The 19,168-nt window shown below is 42.6% G+C and overlaps 1 protein-coding gene across 7 annotated transcripts in view; it reads left to right on the forward strand.

Annotated features, from left to right (window-relative positions):
- Positions 1 to 19,168, forward strand: part of LOC124073462 — a 102,043-nt gene that overhangs the window by 46,933 nt on the left and 35,942 nt on the right. For all 7 annotated transcript variants that reach the window (XM_046415711.1, XM_046415709.1, XM_046415710.1 and 4 more), the window contains exons 14-17: positions 11,749 to 12,036; positions 12,402 to 12,725; positions 16,460 to 16,747; positions 17,123 to 17,446. In XM_046415711.1, the coding sequence (XP_046271667.1) occupies positions 11,749 to 12,036; positions 12,402 to 12,725; positions 16,460 to 16,747; positions 17,123 to 17,446 (1,224 nt within the window). The remainder of the gene's footprint in view (positions 1 to 11,748; positions 12,037 to 12,401; positions 12,726 to 16,459; positions 16,748 to 17,122; positions 17,447 to 19,168) is intronic.

Genomic DNA, 19,168 nt, shown 5'->3' on the forward strand with positions numbered 1-19,168 from the left:
CGAGGCACTGACACTATTTCTATGGGATTATTAATCTTAGTATTACTGTGTGCATTTATATTTTTATTTATTCTAATTTTAACGGAGGGCGGCAGTCCTACAGAAGCAGCAGAGAAGTGTGTAAGACAGCGACTCTGCTTCCTGGCCTCGACCCTGGGTTGTCAGGGTGTTGGTTGTCTAATAAACTTGGCCATATTGGTAGAAATAAGAGCCGCACCACCCCAAGTGGGATGAACGCCGTCTCTGCTAATGAGGCCAGGTTTTCCCCAGAAAGTCTCCCAGTTATCTATAAAGGCCACGTTGTTTTCTGGACACCACCGTGACAGCCAGCGACGGAGCGATGAACATGTCATCACTGGTCAGATTCGGGAGGGGACCAGAGAATACTACGGAGTCCGACATGGTTTTTGCCAAATTACACAGCGACTCAATATTGACTTTGGTGACCTCCGACTGGCGTAGCCGAGTGTCATTAGCGCCGACGTGAATTATAATCTTACCATATTTACTCTTATCTCTCGCCAGCAGCTTTAAATTGCCCTCTATGTCGCCCGCTCTGGCCCCCGGGATGCATTTGACTATGGTTGCTGGTGTCGGCTTCACATATCGCAAAACAGAATCGCCAATAACCAGGGTCGGTTTCTCAGCGGGTGTGTCGCTGAGTGGGGAAAAGCGGTTAGACACATGAAGCGGTTGGTGGTGAACCATGGGCCTTTGTTTTGGACTACGCTTCTTTCGAACCGCCACCCAACCTCCCTGACTTCCCGGCTGCTCGGGGACTGCCGGGGGGCGGCTGACATCAGCTAAAGTAGCTAAAATAGGCCGGTCCGCACAGGCTAACTGCTGCTGGCTAGCTGTCGGGACTAATGGACTGTGATCTACAGTACGAAGCCGGGCCTCTAACTCACTTAGCCTCGCCTCCAAGGCTATGAATAAGCTACACTTTCTACACATCTCACTCTCACTAAAGGAGGCAGAGGAATAGCTAAACATTTCACACACCTTACAGAAGACGGGAGAGGGAGAGGCAGAGGGAGAGTGAGTGGAAGAAGCCATGTTAGCACTAAGCTAAGCTCAACGACAAACAGGACGGGGATCAGAAAAGGAAAGAATCTAGATGATCGTGCGGTTAATAAACTTTTCCTAAAGTGCTTGTGTGCTTATTTGTAAGAACCAACCACAGTAAAAGCTAACACAAAATATATCGACTGAAGTACACCGAACACCAAATGCTAGCAAGTGAATGAGTAGTGCGAGAACAGGAAGTGACGCAATACGCAATACGTTACCCAACTACAGAGGGCTCAGAGTCCACCTCCTGGAAGAGCCACTCCCTGCCAGTGAACAGCCAATCAGAGGAGAGGCCAGGAATCTCAAAGTGGAGGGGCTTCAGGTTGAGAGAGGGACTGAAACAAACTGCAGGAGAAGAGGGGAGCACAGGAGTATTGTTATACTGCTTGTGAGGTAGTTGTCTCTGTGTGAGTTGAGCTATGACAAAGTGTGGGAACATGTTTACCTCTGTGGTCCTGTTGACTGCGACTACTCCCAGAATTCTGTCTTGGCATTCTGAGGGATGCCCTTGAAGGGATGTGTCTCTGCTGCTCATCCAGATAGGCTAGATCCTCAAGATGGGCAGAACTAGTGGCTGGAGAGACAGAGGGAATGATGAAGAAAGCTTATTTTCTGCAAAGACAATAACAGGTAGTAGCATTTTATTAGCATTCTTCCAGATTTCAGATAGGCATAAAACCTTTTTGTTTAATAATCAGTACATAAGATGAACAAGTCTGTAAGAAAACATTGTTCTTACTACCACTCACAGGGCACATTCTGCTATGAACAATTTAGTTACAGAACCTGAAATCTGTTGTCTGTGTTGCTGGTGGCAAATGGATGACAAAGCTATGATAAATGGTGCACTGTTTTTATTTTTTCCCTGAGACTGGCTTATTCTTCCCAGCAATGGCAACTGAGGCTCATGGGTATTATGGAATTTAGATCCATCCACAATGCCATCTAACTGAAAACAAAAACCACTACAGGGGTTACCGCATAAGATTAGATAGCAGAACTTGATAGCGGAGATGGTTTCCACTCAGTCCAAGGGGAAATGCTTGTGTAGTGCATACACCAAAAGCTTCATGGGTTTGCAGCCCACTGAACATGTACAGTAGTGTTTCTCCTGCTGGCCACACCCACAAGCTCCTGTTCAGCCCATAGACTTCATGTTGTGATTTTTAAATCACTTTTCTAGGAACGCGGAAAGTTTTACAAATATATTCCTTCACAGATCAAAAATTCACAATAGAAAGACTTATAAGAGACAGCGTTTGTAGTTCGAGGTGTCCTGTCAAAAGTTCTACAGTGTCTTTTATAAAGGAAAAATCATATCAAAGTCTAAATAATACAATCAGGGGTTTTAGTAGACAAAAACAAAGAAACAAAACCCAGGGTTTGAAACACAGAATGGTCTGTTCGCTAAAGTGCGATTATGTAGATTTTCTTCTTTTCATTATCCATGAGTCGTGAAGTGAAGAACAGGCAGGATTTGTATGATATTGTTCGAAGAGGGCAGAGTCTTGACTTCCCCTACAGCCGCTGTAACGCTGATTTGGAAGCTAACAAAGTGCTGATAAATGTTGGAAATACTGAGTCGTCTTGAACAGAAACCTACCGAAAGCTTGATCCAATCAATCCAGTTACAGTCCTCCAACACCACAGAGAATGTCAGTGCTGGCTGTGCCTTGTATCCTGTATGCATGTGTGTGTGTTCTGAAAAACGTCATACATGTCCTTCCTTCTGCCTTCCTTCCTTCCTTTCGCAAAGAGCTCGCGGTTTTTCGTTTTTATGAGACTCAGAGAGAGGAAAAGAGGAAAGGGAGGATGATATGTGAACATGTTGCCCAGACGCTGTCTGTTTTTCAGACATGGATCTCATTATCCCCTCATTTTTACATTTCTGTGGGTGTTGAACTATTCCTTTAAGTTAATGATGAATAGACAAAATTAGATTAAGTTGTCTGTCCTTGTTTTTCTGAGTGCAATTATGTATAAATGATTATTTATAAGCAGATAAAAGTGGCGTAAAGGTGCATGCCGCCTCTTTACAGATCTAACAGACAGTCATTTCTTGTTACAGTAAATATTGTCCTTTAAAGTCACAATGGAAGGGAGTTTGAAGCATCTTTAGCATTTGTAATGTTTTGTATTCCCAAGTGAAGCATGTGGACAATGTTTGGCCTGTGAATAGGATCTAAATGAAAGCTTTAAAATTTAGTTGGATCACTAACTAAGTTATGGAATTATAGATGACTACTGGGTATAAAACAAAGTAAACAAAACTAAACAAATGAAAACTTCCAACTGCTAAAATTATTTTTTTTGTGCACTTAAACAGAGATGACAGACATGTTCACTTTGCAGCCACTTCAATTTCTCCATTTTCAACAACTTTATACATTGAAATTGTTGTAATGTTGTACAGTGTTGTTTCTGTGATTTAATTTTCTACGCCCTGTAAGGTGACCATGGGCATTTTGAAAGACGCCTACAAATAAAATGTAGTCTTATTGTTATTACGTGTGAACCGTCAACACGGGGAGTTAAACTAAACTAAACTTTTTTGGCTGGGCAGCAGCAATGTGTGATCATAACAGTCATATGTTACCGCTATTTCTGATGACTTGCTGAACTTGTTAGTGAACAGCTACCTCTTAACACAGATATGGAGCAACATTTGATTGTAAAACTGCAGTAAAGGTGCAGACTGCAAAGACCAAATAATTAGTTAAACCACATTAAAATGCTAAAATAGAGTTGAGCTGAACTGTTATTGATAATTCTCTTTGGTCTTGTCATAATCAACGATCACTTTCATATTATTTGATATGTTGTCGACATATTGTTAGTTATAGTTTTTAGCAGATATTTCTTTAGAATAAAAAGACTACAGAGGACACAGTTTTCACTTGCAATCATACTCCCTTAAAAGTTTTAATACTTCTAATCTGCTTTATGTTATCCTGAACTGCAGTAGTGGACGTATGCAAAAGTTAACTCCACTGAGGCATTTGGAATCTTGCTGGTAATGAAGGTGAAATGAAGCTGATGGTGAAGAAAGCTACATATGTCTCCGTTTGTTCCAGGCTCTGTTTTAATCCCCAAGTGGATACATAATTATCATGGAGGAAAGGCTTTGTTTGAAGAAGAAAGAAAGAAAGTGACTCCAACAAAATTTGTGCTCTGCATTTAACCCACCCAAGTGACGTGCACACACACACAGCAAACCCGGGGCAGTGGGCGATCGCGTGCAGCGCCCGGGGAGCAGTGGGGGTTAGGTACCTTGCTCAAGGGTACCTCAGCCATGGACACCGAGACGGGGAATCGAACCAGCAATCCACCGGTTACGGATCCGACACCCTAACCGCTGATCCACGACTGCTCACTATCACTGAACTCACTACAGAAGAGTGGAGTGATGTATTTCCTTCCTAGCAGGAAAGAGTGTGTGGGAGCACACCACAGCCACTTGATTCACACTCACACCCACACACGTCATCCATCTGCCATCTTACCAGCCACTGAATTAGGGCGGGGCATGAGGTAGAGAGGGATGGAATGGGTGGAGCCTGGTGAGTGGGAGGGGCCAGGGCCTCGGTCTGGATGCAGTTTGTTGAGGCTGTAAGTAGAGGCGGCCATGTTGTTCTCGGCTCTGTACAGGAAGTCGTCATTCGCTCTTCCCGCCGCTGCCATACAGGAAGAGGAAGTGGAGGCCACCACTGGGCGGCCCACCTGCTGCCAGAGGTTCAGGCTGCTGCCATGGTAGCCATCACCGTGGTACTTGGTGCTGTCATCCCTCTCTGCTGCTGACTCAGCAGAATAGCTGGTCAACGTGGCTGAAAGAGAGAGTGAGGGGACAACAGAAAATGATAATAAGTTAGCAGTTATTATTCATAAGGGTTTCTTTTGAAAGAATCAAAAGATTTTGTAGACTCTTACTGTCGAAAGCTTCGGCGTTCTTTACTCACATACAATTTTGAGTCCCTTATACTTGAGTATAATCATCTTATATTGCTTCACACACTGCATCCGGAAAGTATTCACACTGCTTTGCTTTTTCCACATTTTATGTTACAGTCTCATTCCAAAATGGATTAAATTAAATTTCTCCCTCAAAATTCTGCAGAAAATACCTCATAATGACAAAGTGAAACAAGTTTGCTTGAATCTTTTGCAAATTTATTAAAAATAAAAAACAAAAAATGTAACATGTACATAAGTATTCACACCCTTTGCCATGACACTCAAATTGAGCTCAGGTGGATCCTGCTTCCATTGATCATCCTTCAGAGGTTTCTACAACCTGAGTTGAGTCCACCTGTTAATTCAGTTGATTGGGCATGATTTGGAAAGGCACACACCTGTCTATATAAGCCCTCACAGTTGACAGTGCATATCAGAGCACAAACCAAGTCATGAAGTCAAAGGAATTGTCTGTAGACCTCCGAGACAGGATTATGTTGAGGCACAGATCTGGAGAAGGGTACGGAAAGATTTCTGCCACATTAAAGATCCCAAAGAGCACAGTGGCTCCATAATCTGTAAGTGGAAGAAGTTTTGAACCACCAGGACTCTTCCTAGAGCTGGCTGCTTGGCATGAATGACAGGCGTCATGTCTGGAGGAAACCAGGCACTGCTCACCACTTGGCCAATTCCATTCCTGCTGTGAAGCATGGTGGTGGTAGCATCATGCTGTGGGGATGTTTTGCAGCAGGAACTGGGCTGTAACTGCTGCCAAAGGGGCTATTGAACACAGGGTGTGAATACTTATTATCTTGTTATATTTTTTGTTTCTCATTTTGATTAAATTTGCAAACAATTCAAGCAAACTTCTTTCACTTTGTCATTATGGGGTATTTTGAGGGAGAAAATGAATTTAATTCATTTTGGAATGAGACTGTAACATAACAAAATGTGCAAGAAGCGAAGAGGTGTGAATACTTTCCGGATGCACTGTGTTTTCTTGTAATGAAAGGCTGATTGCTGGCTAGAGAAAAGCAAAAACAAATTTGTTAGCCAGGTGTATGAGGGTTTTGGTTTCCTGTCAAAAATGTACTGACATAGATTTAAAGAAAAAATTTAATTCTGTAAATAATTAAACAGATCAATAAACAGTGAATACATTTGTGGAGGCAATAAGTCAAAAGTGCAGTGCGTACATTTAAAAGCCAGTTTTGTTCCACCTGTATGCACAAAAATGGAAACATCTGCAAGAGATAAAGCTGTCACAGCCGTAAAAACTGCTGTTGATCAACAAAGTATTTTAAAGTTCTACGTGTTCTTCCACATGATGCTGAATTTTAATGCTCTGTGGTTGCAGTTAAAAAAAAAAAAAACACGACAGCAATGAAAGCGAAAGTACTCTCAGAGGGACAAGCAGCACGAAAGAAAGTTTTTCTGAGCACCCCAGTTTTTAGTTGAGTTTTCTGTCGTCTGTGCTGTCACTGATAAATGACAGAGAACAGCGTATGTCAGCCATGGGGGCTTTACAACAGGCAAGCCTTCGCTATTTGTTCATGGGTAAGATAAACATTTCAAAATTGACACTTTCATTTTTTTGGCTGGAATAGCAGTTTGATTGTATAGGACAGACAAAAAGTCTGTAAGACTCTTTTCTGAGCTGATTCATCTTACTTTCTATTTAAATAATCAGGACAAACTCATACGGAAACAAGACGAACTTTTGTTTTTGCACTTATTACTGTAGTGAATATAATGAGCCATATCATTTTTATTTCTTCTACAGTCTCTTTCCTCTGGACCTCAGCACCACCCACAGTGGGTCAGTCTGTTCTCCTGCATGATGTGTAAAATCCTTTCAGTTTTCAGTGTACGTTCTGTGAAAAATATTGAAATATTGTATGTTATGTCTTACATCCCTGATAGGTGTGCAGATTAGATTAGTTGGCTCTGGGTCTACTCAGTGCTCTGGAAGGGTTGAAATCTATCACGACGGTGCCTGGGGAACAGTCTGTGATGACAGCTGGGACTTAAATGACGCTATGGTGGTGTGCAGACAGATGGGCTGTGGGTCAGCACTGAGTGCCCCTCAGTCTGCCCACTTTGGTCAAGGAAGTGGACAAATCTGGCTTGATGATGTGGGCTGTTCAGGCAGTGAAACGTCTGTAAGTGCGTGTAGCCACAGAGGATTTGGGAAACACGACTGTGGACACAGTGAGGACGCTGGTGTGGTCTGTTCAGGTGAGAAAACTTTTGAATCCCTTATATGATACACAGCATGTTGTAATCATAAAACAATAATCACAATAACAGCCTGACTAATGGGCCAAAGGACAAAATGTTGAATTTTATATGCTGGGAAGCAGCACAATTTAGAGACATTATCTGTACACTGACACCATATACATGGATTCTACTGGAGTAACTGTTTCTTTATATTCTTACAAATACGGGTTTTATTTTCAATCTTGTTCATTGAGAAGTATTGTTAAAATAATACTTCACTGAAAGCCTACAGTGTATAAAAAACACTGAATGCCTCTTGTAGAGTTGACTTTTGACTTTGAAACATTAACTAAAAGTTAGTGGGCAGACATGTTTTCATCAATATAAAACATAAATGAGCAGAACAACTAGGAAACCTGAAATCATTGAAAAGTCAATGATGCAACACTGAATGCTGTGCCTCAATCTGTTTATTGTTTTATTCTTTCAGTGAGCCTCCCAAAGCCCAGGATCTCCATGAATCCTGTTGGTGAGGTCACTTGGGGTCAGGATCTCAGCATCACTTGTTCAATCTCAACGGAGCTCTTAGGTGGAACTTTCATTCTGACCTCAGGCTCATTCAGAAAGACCCAAACATCAAGTAGCAACTCTGTTACCTTCCACATCCTCAAAGTGAACTTTGACAATGAAGGATTGTACCAGTGTCAGTATGAGAAAAGCATTTCAAGTCAATCTTTCAGTTCCCCCCAGAGTGACTCCGTCAGACTTTCAGTTACTGGTAAGGAACAAAAAATCTTTCCCAAATGTTTTAATGTCTTTTCAGTGAACATGTAACCATATGTAACCAAAATGCTGAATTTTATATGCTGGGCAGGAGCACAATTTACAGACATTACTGACATGATATACATGAATTCTACTGTAGTAACTGTTTCTTTATATTCTTACAAACATATGTTTTATTTTCAATCTTGTTCAATGAAAAGTATTTTTAAAATAATACTTCACTAAAAGCCTACAGTGTATAAAAACACTGAATGCCTCTTGTAGAGTTGACTTTTGACTCTGAAACATTAACTAAAAGTTAGTGGGCAGACATGTTTTCATCAATATAAAACATAAATGAGCAGAACAACTAGGAAACTTGAAATCATTGAAAAGTCAATGATGCAACACTGAATGCTGTGCCTCAATCTGTTTATTGTTTTATTCTTTCAGTGAGCCTCCCAAAGCCCAGGATCTCCATGAATCCTGTTGGTGAGGTCACTTGGGGTCAGGATCTCAGCATCACTTGTTCAATCTCAACTGAGCTCTTAAGTGGAACTTTCATTCTGATCTCAGGCTCATTCAGAAAGACCCAAACATCAAGTAGCAACTCTGTTACCTTCCGCATTCTCAAAGTGAACTTTGACAATGAAGGATTGTACCAGTGTCAGTATGAGAAAAGCATTTCAAGTCAATCTTTCAGTTCCCCCCAGAGTGACTCCATCAGACTTTCAGTTACTGGTAAGGAAAAAAATCTTTCCCAAATGTTTTAATGTCTTTTCAGTGAACATGTAACCATATGGGGTGGCAGATATTTGTCAGAACATGCTGATATCAGGGCTGCACGGTGGTGCAGTGGTTAGCACTGTCGCCTCATAGCAAGAGGGTTCCAGGTTTGAATCCTGGTCTGGGCCCTTCTGTGTGGAGTTTGCATGTTTTCCCTGTGCCTGCATGAGTTTTCTCCGGGTACTCCGGCTTCCTCCCACAATACCGAAAACATGCACATTAGGTTAATTGGCTACTCTACATTGCCCCTAGGTGTGAGTGTGAGAGTGTGTGGTTTTCTGTCTTTGTGTGTCAGCCCTGTGATTGACTGGCGACCAGTCCAGGGTGTATCCGGACTCTTGCCCATAGTCAGCTGGGATAGGCTCCTGCTCCCCCGTGACCCTGACAGATAAGCTGTATAGAAAATGGATGTCACATATGAAAGCAGGGTGCTGTAGTACAGGAGCACATTAGCTTTGGATCTGGTTTTGGACTGAGGTATCTTCTTTGGTGGTAGGCGCATTACCTCTTGGTGCCACCCCTTGTGCTTCTGTGGTGTTACTACATTTGGATTGGAGATTAACTTACAGTGGTATGAAAAAGTTTGGCACCCCTGATCATTTTCAGGATTTTCCTTTATAAATCATTGGTTGTTCGGATCAGCAATTTCAGTTAAATATATCATATAGCAGACAAACACAGTGATATTTCAGAAGTGAAATGAAGTTTATAGGATTAACAGAAAGTGTGCAACAATTACTTAAACAACATTAGGCAGGTGCATAAATTTGGGCACCCTTGTTGTTTTATTGATTTGAGTACCTTTAGCACTAATTATTGGAACACAAAGTTTGTTTGGTAAGCTCATTGGCCCTTGACCTACATACACAGGTGAATCCGATCATGAGAAAGGGTATTTCAGGTGGCCAGTAGCAAGTTGTTCTCCCTTTTGCATCTTCTCTGAGGAGTGGCAACATGGGAGCCTCAAAACAACTCTCAAATGACCTGAAAACAAAGATTGTCCAACATCATGGTTTAGGGGAAGGATACAAAAAGCTGGCTCAGAGATTTAAGCTGTCAGTTTCCACTGTGAGGAACATAGTGAGGAAATGGAAGACCACAGGCACAGTCCTAGTTAAGGCCCGGAGTGGCAGGCCAAGAAAAATCTCTGATAAGCAGAGGCGAGGAATGGTGAGAATGGTCAAACTCAACCCACAGACCAGCTCCAAAGACCTACAACATGATCTTGCTGCAGATGGTGTCACTGTGCATCGTTCAACTATTCAGCGCACTTTGCACAAGGAGATGCTGTATGGGAGAGTAATGCGGCGGAAGCCTTTTCTACGCACATGCCACAAACAGAGTCGCTTGAGGTATGCTAAAGCACATTTGGACAAGCCAGCTTCCTTTTGGAATAAGGTGCTGTGGACTGATGAATGTAAAATTGAGTTATTTGGACATAACAAGGGGCGGTATGCATGGCGGAAGAAGAACACAGCATTCCAAGACAAACACTTGCTACCCACAGTAAAATTTGGTGGTGGTTCCATCATGCTGTGGGGCTGTGTGGCCAGTGCAGGTACTGGCAATCTTGTAAAAGTTGAAGGTCGCATGGATTCCAGTCAGTATCAGCAGATTCTTGGCAACAATGTTCAAGAATCAGTGACAAAGTTGAAGTTGCGCCGGGGCTGGATACTTCAACAAGACAACCACCCCAAACACTGCTCAAACTCTACAAAGGCATTCATGCAGAGGAACAACTACAACGTTCTGGAATGGCCATCTCAGTCCCCAGACCTGAACATTATTGAAAATCTGTGGTGTGATTTAAAGCGGGCTGTCCATGCTCGGAAACCATCAAACCTGACTGAACTGGAGATTTTTTGTAAAGAAGAATGGTCAAAAATACCTTCAACCAGACTCCAGACCCTCATTGGAAGCTATAGGAAGAGTTTAGAGGCTGTTATTTCTGCAAAAGGAGGATCTACGAAATATTGATGTCATTTTTCTGTTGTGGTGCCCAAATTTATGCACCTGCCTAATGTTGTTTAAGTAATTATTGCACACTTTCTGTTAATCCTATAAACTTCATTTCACTTCTGAAATATCACTGTGTTTGTCTGCTATATGATATATTTAACTGAAATTGCTGATCCGAACAACCAATGATTTATAAAGGAAAATCCTGAAAATGATCAGGGGTGCCCAAACTTTTTCATACCACTGTATCTGAGATTTGTGTCTTTTTTCCTCGTTGTTTGTTCGTGGTTATGCCTAGCCTCCTAGTGCCCCTAATGGTGCACCAGATGATGCCAGTGTTCTCCATTGTTCTCCATGATTAACTCTGAAGTTTGAGTGCCACCTGCATTACAAGCACTGCCTACCCCTGCTTTAGAGGCACTTTGGAGACAAAAGTAACAGATACATCTTGTTCTGTCTTTCTGGCCAAGGAGATTTCTTTGTCTTACTTCCTCTGTCTCCAGAGGAAGTAAGACAATACCTGTTTTACGCTCTCGTCAGTCCAGATCACCAGGTACCTTTTAGGGGAAGACTTTCAAGAACTATGTCCTTTTCTTTGGTCTGTCCCTGTCACCAAAAACATTCACAAAATGCAAAAACAAACCCCTCATTCCTGGCTCTGGGCCACAAAGAAGTTGATTAGGCTGCATCTGAATGCAGAAAAGACTCACATACTCCCAGCTAGGTCAGTCGAGTATTTATTAGTATTTATTGTTTACTTATTCTGGATTCAATCACTGTGAAAGTATGCTTGATCCAGAAGAGAAGAAGGGTGATCATAAAGTGCCTTTAGTCACATGATTACAGGTTCACTTTCATTCAGAGAAGCATTTTTACACACGTAAACATTTGATTTACTTAAGACATGCAAACTATTAAGAAGAAGTCAAAATAAGTAAAGATTGACTCAAAGGCAGCACATTTAAAGCTCTGATATTGTGCTGTTTGTTTCAGTGAGCCTCCCAAAGCCCAGCATCTCCATGAATTCTGGTGGTGAGATAACCTGGCGTCAGGATGTCAGCATCACTTGTTCGATCTCAACACAGGTTTTAGGTGGAACATTCATTCTGACCTCAGGCTCATTCAGAAAGACCCAAACATCAAGTACCAACTCTGCTACCTTCCATATACCTCAAGTGGACTTTGATAGTGAGGGACACTACCAGTGTCAGTATGAGAAAAACAGCTCAAGTCGATCTTTCAGTTCCCCCAAAAGTGACTCCGTCAGACTCTCTATCACAGGTAAGAAAAATGACAAATCAATAAAGTAAATCAGAAAAGGAAAATCTTTTGAGATCTTTTTGAGGTCTCTTTTATATTGACATGGAATTATGTTGACCATATAAAAATGTAAAGAACAAATGAAAGTGAAAATAAGTCCTTTTCTTCCAACAGCAGCTTTTCATGAAAAAATGGTGACATTTAAAATTATGTATATATTTCCAAGACTCATCAGAGCGAAGATGGCTAAGATAACAAAAGATCATAATTTAAATTGCAACCTTGGAATGCTGCTTTAGGTGCATAATTAATCTGGATCTTATCTTAACTGATTTTTGAGTCCAGTAGGGTTATGTTTTTCTTAATTCTGTCTCTTTTGTACTCAGTGACACTGCAGCAGCCCAGCATCTCCCTGACATCTCCTAATGGAGGGTTGGTCTGGGGTCCTGAAGGTGCAGAGGTCACCAGGGGTTACAGCTTCATCTTCACCTGCTCCATTTCATCCCATTATCCTGAAGGTCGTTTCTTTCTCATCTTCTCTGGCTCTGACATCACCAACACCAAGCCAGCTGTCAACCACTCAGCTTCCTTTAATTTCCATGTAGCTGAGTATGAACATCAGGGAAACTACAGCTGTGTGTATGAAGTCACACTCTCTACAAGAAAATTCAATTCTACAGAGACAGCACCAATTACTGTGGTCATTGAATGTGAGTAGACTGTCGGCTTTTTGCTTTTTATGAATAACATCAGAATGATACAAAGTTCAGTCGTTCTGAAAGTGTAATCATAAATCACATGTTTTTCAGGCATGGTCTCTTAATATTTATCCTCCCGTCATTCAGATAAGCCTTGATACATATTAGAGGATGAGACACAGAAAGAAACAGGAACACACAAGAGAGTGTGGGTGACACTTAATATAAACACAAACTTAATTCCATTGTAGATACTTCTTGAATGATAATATGATAATATGCTGTGCAGGTTGTAGTTTTGTACTGGGCCATGACATTTTCTCACAGCTCAAATCCATGCCCCGAAGACTGAGAACTTCTCCACAGCGAGACATTCTTTGTTTTGAATATGTCACGGTGTAAAAGTCATATATAGTTTCAATAAACAGCTGGAACAAAATGAAGTAGAATATACAGTACTCGATAAAGTCTAACCTCTAAAGGCAACTTGAAATATCCATCCATCCATCCATCTTCTTCCGCTTTATCCGGGACCGGGTCGCGGGGGCAACAGCTTGAGCAGGGATACCCAGACTTCCCTCTCCCCAGACACTTCCTCCAGCTCTTCTGGGTGGACCCCAAGGCGTTCCCAGGCCAGCTGAGTGACATAGTCCCTCCAGCGTGTCCTGGGTCTTCCTCGGGGCCTCCTCCCGGTGGGGCATGCCCGGAACACCTCCCCGGGAAGGCGTCCAGGGGGCATTCGGAGCAAATGCCCCAGCCACCTCAACTGGCTCCTTTCGATGTGGAGGAGCAGCGGCTCTACTCCGAGCTCCTCCTGGGTGACAGAGCTCCTCACCCTATCTCTAAGGGAGCGCCCCGCCACCCTGCGGAGAAAGCTCATTTCAGCCGCTTGTATCCGAGATCTCGTTCTTTCGGTCATGACCCAAAGTTCATGACCATAGGTGAGGGTAGGAACGTAGATTGACTGGTAAATTGAGAGCTTCACCTTGCGGCTCAGCTCTCTCTTCACCACGACGGGCCGGTACAACGACCCCATTACTGCTGTCGCTGCACCAATCCGCCTTCCCTCACTCGTGAACAAGACCCCGAGATACTTAAACTCCTCCACTTGAGGCAGGAACTCTCCTCCAACCTGAAGGGGACAGACCACCTTTTTCCGGTCGAGAACCATGGCCTCGGATTTAGAGGTGCTGATTCTCATCCCAGCTGCTTCGCACTCGGCTGCGAACCTCCCCAGCGCACGCTGAAGGTCCTGAAAGTGAAAGTGACATATTTTGTCATTGGAGGAAACTCACTCCAACGAAATTTGTGCTCTGCATTTAACCCACCCAAGTGACATGCACACACACACAGCAAACCCGGGGCAGTGGGCGACCGTGTGCAGCGCCCGGGGAGCAGTGGGGGTTAGGTACCTTGCTCAAGGGTACCTCAGCCATGGACACCAGTACGGGGAATCGAACCAGCGATCCACCGGTTACGGGTCCGACACCCTAACCGCTGACCCACGACTGCCCAAAATACGAATAAGACTTCCACAACAAGGAATCGAACCAGGCGCTGTTCAATCGACTGTTTGCAACTTCTGGTCGCGTTCTAACACGTCACGCCACGGCTGCGCCTGAAGAAGCCAACAGGACAACATCATCCGCAAAAAGCAGAGATGAAATCCTGTGGTTCCCAAACCAGACACCCTCCGGCCCCTGGCTGCGCCTAGAAATCCTGTCCATAAAAATAATGAACAGGACCGGTGACAAAGGGCAGCCCTGCCGGAGGCCAGCATGCACTGGGAACAGGTCCGACTTACTGCCGGCAATGCGGACCAAGCTCCTGCTCCGAGAGTACAGAGACCGCACAGCCCTTAGCAAAGGACCCCGGACCCCATACTCCCAGAGCACCTCCCACAGGATGCCACGGGGAACACGGTCGAATGCCTTCTCCAAGTCCACAAAACACATGTGGACCGGTTGGGCAAACTCCCATGAACCCTCAAGCACCCTGCGGAGAGTATAGAGCTGGTCCAGTGTTCCACGACCAGGACGAAAACCGCATTGTTCCTCTTGGATCCGAGGTTCGACTATCGGCCGGATTCTCCTCTCCAGTACCCTGGCATAGACTTTCCCGGGGAGGCTGAGGAGTGTGATCCCTCTGTAATTGGAGCACACCCTCCGGTCCCCCTTCTTAAAAAGAGGGACCACCACCCCAGTCTGCCAGTCCAAGGGCACTGTCCCTGACTGCCATGCGATGCTGCAGAGTCGTGTCAGCCAAGACAGCCCCACAACATCCAGAGCCTTAAGGTACCCAGGACGAATCTCATCCACACCCGGAGCTCTGCCACCGAGGAGCTTCCCAACTACCTCAGTGACTTCAGCTTGGGCAATGTATGGACCCGCCTCAAGGTCCTCAGCCTCTGCTTCCATAACGGAAGACACGTCAGCAGGATTGAGGAGGTCCTCGAAGTATTCCTTCCACCTTGCAACTTGAAATAAAAAAATAAAAATGGAATCAAATAAAAACTGGTGGTGTTAAAGGGTTTTATCCAACAGCTTTCATGAATTTTATTTTATTATTATTTTTTTATCTTAAACTTTCACCATTTTTCTATGCATATTTTGTTTATTGCATTCCATTCAGTGTACAGTTTGTCGGTTTTGTTTTTAATGATTGTCAAGCACTTTGGAAACCTGGTTTTTGAAAAGTGCTATATAAATCAAGTATTATTATTATTATTATTATTTGAGGGACTGCCTATTTGGTTTCCTGATGTACAGTGCTGTGGGTCCACCAAGATCCTATATTCCCCCATAATCAGTGCACCAGATGATGCCAGTGTTCTCCGTTGTTCTCCATGATTAACTCTGAAGTTTGAGTGCCACCTGCATTACAAGCACTGCCTACCCCTGCTTTAGAGGCACTTTGGAGACAAAAGTAACAGACACATCTTGTTCTGTCTTTCTGGCCAAGGAGATTTCTACCTTGCTTGGGGAGGGTGCAATGAAGCCTCTGTCTCCAGAGGAAGTAAGACAAAGGTTTTACTCCACCTATTTCCTTGCCTTCAAACAGACTGGGGGATTTCCACCCAGTTCTAGATTTGAGGCAGCTGAACAATCATCTCAAGGTACTTCTTTTCTGGATGCTCAAGTTCAGGGCTTGGTTTCAAGCCATAGGGCCAGGAGATTGACTCACAACAGTGGACCTTAGTGATACCTGCTTTACGCTCTCATCAGTCCAGATCACCAGGCACCTTTTAGAGGAAGACTTTCAAGAACTATGTCCTTTTCTTTGGTCTGTCCCCGTCACCAAAAACATTCACAAAATGCAATAACAAATCCCTCATTTCTCTGTAGGGAGGGGCATTAGGGAGTTCAGCTAGCCACAAAACTGACTCACAAGCCCACAGATCCTGGCTCAAGGCCATACAGAAGCATTAATTAGGCTGCATGCAGAAAATGCAGAAAAGACTCACATACTCCCAGCTAGGTCAGTCGAGTATTCATTAGTATTTATTGTTTACTTATTCTGGATTCAATCACTGTGAAAGTATGCTTGATCCAGAAGAGAAGAAGGGTGATCATAAAGTGCCTTTAGTCACATGATTACAGGTTCACTTTCATTCAGAGAACCATTTTTACACACGTAAACATTTGATTTACTTAAGGCATGCAAACTATTAAGAAGAAGTCAAAATAAGTAAAGATTGACTCAAAGGCAGCACATTTAAAGCTCTGATATTGTGCTGTTTGTTTCAGTGAGCCTCCCAAAGCCCAACATCTCCATGAATTCTGGTGGTGAGATAACCTGGCGTCAGGATGTCAGCATCACTTGTTCGATCTCAACACAGGTTTTAGGTGGAACATTCATTCTGACCTCAGGCTCATTCAGAAAGACCCAAACATCAAGTACCAACTCTGCTACCTTCCATATACCTCAAGTGGACTTTGATAGTGAGGGACACTACCAGTGTCAGTATGAGAAAAGCAGCTCAAGTCGATCTTTCAGTTCCCCCAAAAGTGACTTAGTCAGACTCTCTATCACAGGTAAGAAAAATGACAAATCAATAAAGTAAATCAGAAAAGGAAAATCTTTTGAGATCTTTTTGAGGTCTCTTTTATATTGACATGGAGTTATGTTGACCATATAACAATGTAAAGAACAAATGAAAGTGAAAATAAGTCCTTTTCTTCCAACAGCAGCTTTTCATAAAAAAGTGGTGACATTTAAAATTATTAAAAATTATGTATATATCTTCAAGACTCATCAGAGTGAAAATGGCTAAGATAGCAAAAGATCATAATTTAAATTGCAACCTTGGAATGCTGCTTTAGGTGCATAATTAATCTGGATCTTATCTTAACTGATTTTTGAGTCCAGTAGGGTTATGTTTTTCTTAATTCTGTCTCTTTTGTACTCAGTGACACTGCAGCAGCCCAGCATCTCCCTGACATCTCCTAATGGAGGGTTGGTCTGGGGTCCTGAAGGTGCAGAGGTCACCAGGGGTTACAGCTTCATCTTCACCTGCTCCATTTCATCCCATTATCCTGAAGGTCGTTTCTTTCTCATCTTCTCTGGCTCTGACATCACCAACACCAAGCCAGCTGTCAACCACTCAGCTTCCTTTAATTTCCATGTAGCTGAGTATGAACATCAGGGAAACTACAGCTGTGTGTATGAAGTCACACTCTCTACAAGAAAATTCAATTCTACCGAGACAGCACCAATTACTGTGGTCATTGAATGTGAGTAGACTGTCGGCTTTTTGCTTTTTATGAATAACATCTGAATGATACAAAGTCCAGTCGTTCTGAAAGTGTAATCATAAATCACATGTTTTTCAGGCATGGTCTCTTAATATTTATCCTCCCGTCATTCAGATAAGCCTTGATACATATTAGAGGATGAGACACAGAAAGAAACAGGAACACACAAGAGAGTGTGGGTGACACTTAATATAAACACAAACTTAATTCCATTGTAGATACTTCTTGAATGATAATATGATAATATGCTGTGCAGGTTGTAGTTTTGTACTGGGCCATGACATTTTCTCACAGCTCAAATCCATGCCCCGAAGACTGAGAACTTCTCCACAGCGAGACATTCTTTGTTTTGAATATGTCACGGTGTAAAAGTCATATATAGTTTCAATAAATAGCTGGAACAAAATGAAGTAGAATATACAGTACTGGAATTAGAATGTAAACATATGCAGATGATGCTATTTTGTACAGTCATCAAGAATGCCTTGAGAACAAATACATTAACAAACCCAATACTTTGTAAAATATATCTAATGATTGACTTCTTCCCCTTTATATTATATTATTATTTAACATCATATTAATCATTTTTAATGTGCATTCAGATGTGAAGTGAGTTTTAAAGATGTCATATAGTTGAGTATACAGAAACTGGATGCAAAAACATTACTTGGCACTAAGAAAGGAAAACAAGAACTATGCATTCTATGAAAAGCTGCCAGGTTCAGCAAGATGAGAACTGATGACTGGGCATAATATAATAAGGAAGCAGTTAGTCATTTTGAGGCATCTTTACTGAAGACCGTTCTGTTTCAGTGAGTTTGAATCATGTAGATTATTTTGACAGAGGAAGTCTGAGATTGTGGTGAAAACTCATACTTGCACTCTAAAATATCAGTATGTTACATTTAGAGAGAATCTGACATGTTTAGAAGGATAAACTGATCTTTTTTCCCCCCCAGCGCCTCTGTTGCTGCTGGTCTCCTCAGTAGCTTCTGGGATCCTGTTGCTGGTCCTCCTGGTATTGATGGCTTTCTGTCTGGTCCTCAGGAGAAGACAACGAGCTAAGCAGCCTGGAGCCTTCGTCCAAACACAATGTCTGTGTTCACTACAGTTTCTCCATTTTAAATGCACACCTTCATTAAAGTGTTTCATATGTATTTACATGTTGTTCCATTGATTTTGTTTCAGTAGCCGTCAAAGTCAGGAACAAGTATGAAAAAGAGGAGGACGAGAATGAGGACGAGGAGGGGACTATGTGAATGTTGATCTAGTAGACACCAAGAGGAGGTTCAAAGAGGAAGCAGGACCAGTGGAACAAGAGGAATATGATGATTATGAGGACCCAAATTCTGGTCTGTTTGTCAGTTATTTAGTCTAGATTGAACTGTCACTGTTAGACATTCTTGGTCCCCTGAGAATCAAGACCATATAAGGTCAGTTGACTTAGTGCTATGTTTAAACACTGAGAATGTTTGGGAAAAGCAGGCACTGAATGTCAGTGGTAATTTGATTTGAACTGTTTTTGAACTGTTTGAATTTAGAAATTTTGACTAATATCACAAATAATCATTGAGGTGACTTCCACATTGTTAGCTATGCATGCAGCCCTGTGACTTTATGTTTTAGGGACCTTATAACTCTGACAAGGGAGGACAAGTTGGTCTGTGGAAACATATGGCTATCTATATAGAGCATATG

This window comes from Scatophagus argus, chromosome 16, assembly GCF_020382885.2.
Source record: "Scatophagus argus isolate fScaArg1 chromosome 16, fScaArg1.pri, whole genome shotgun sequence".
Lineage (NCBI taxonomy): Eukaryota > Metazoa > Chordata > Actinopteri > Scatophagidae > Scatophagus > Scatophagus argus.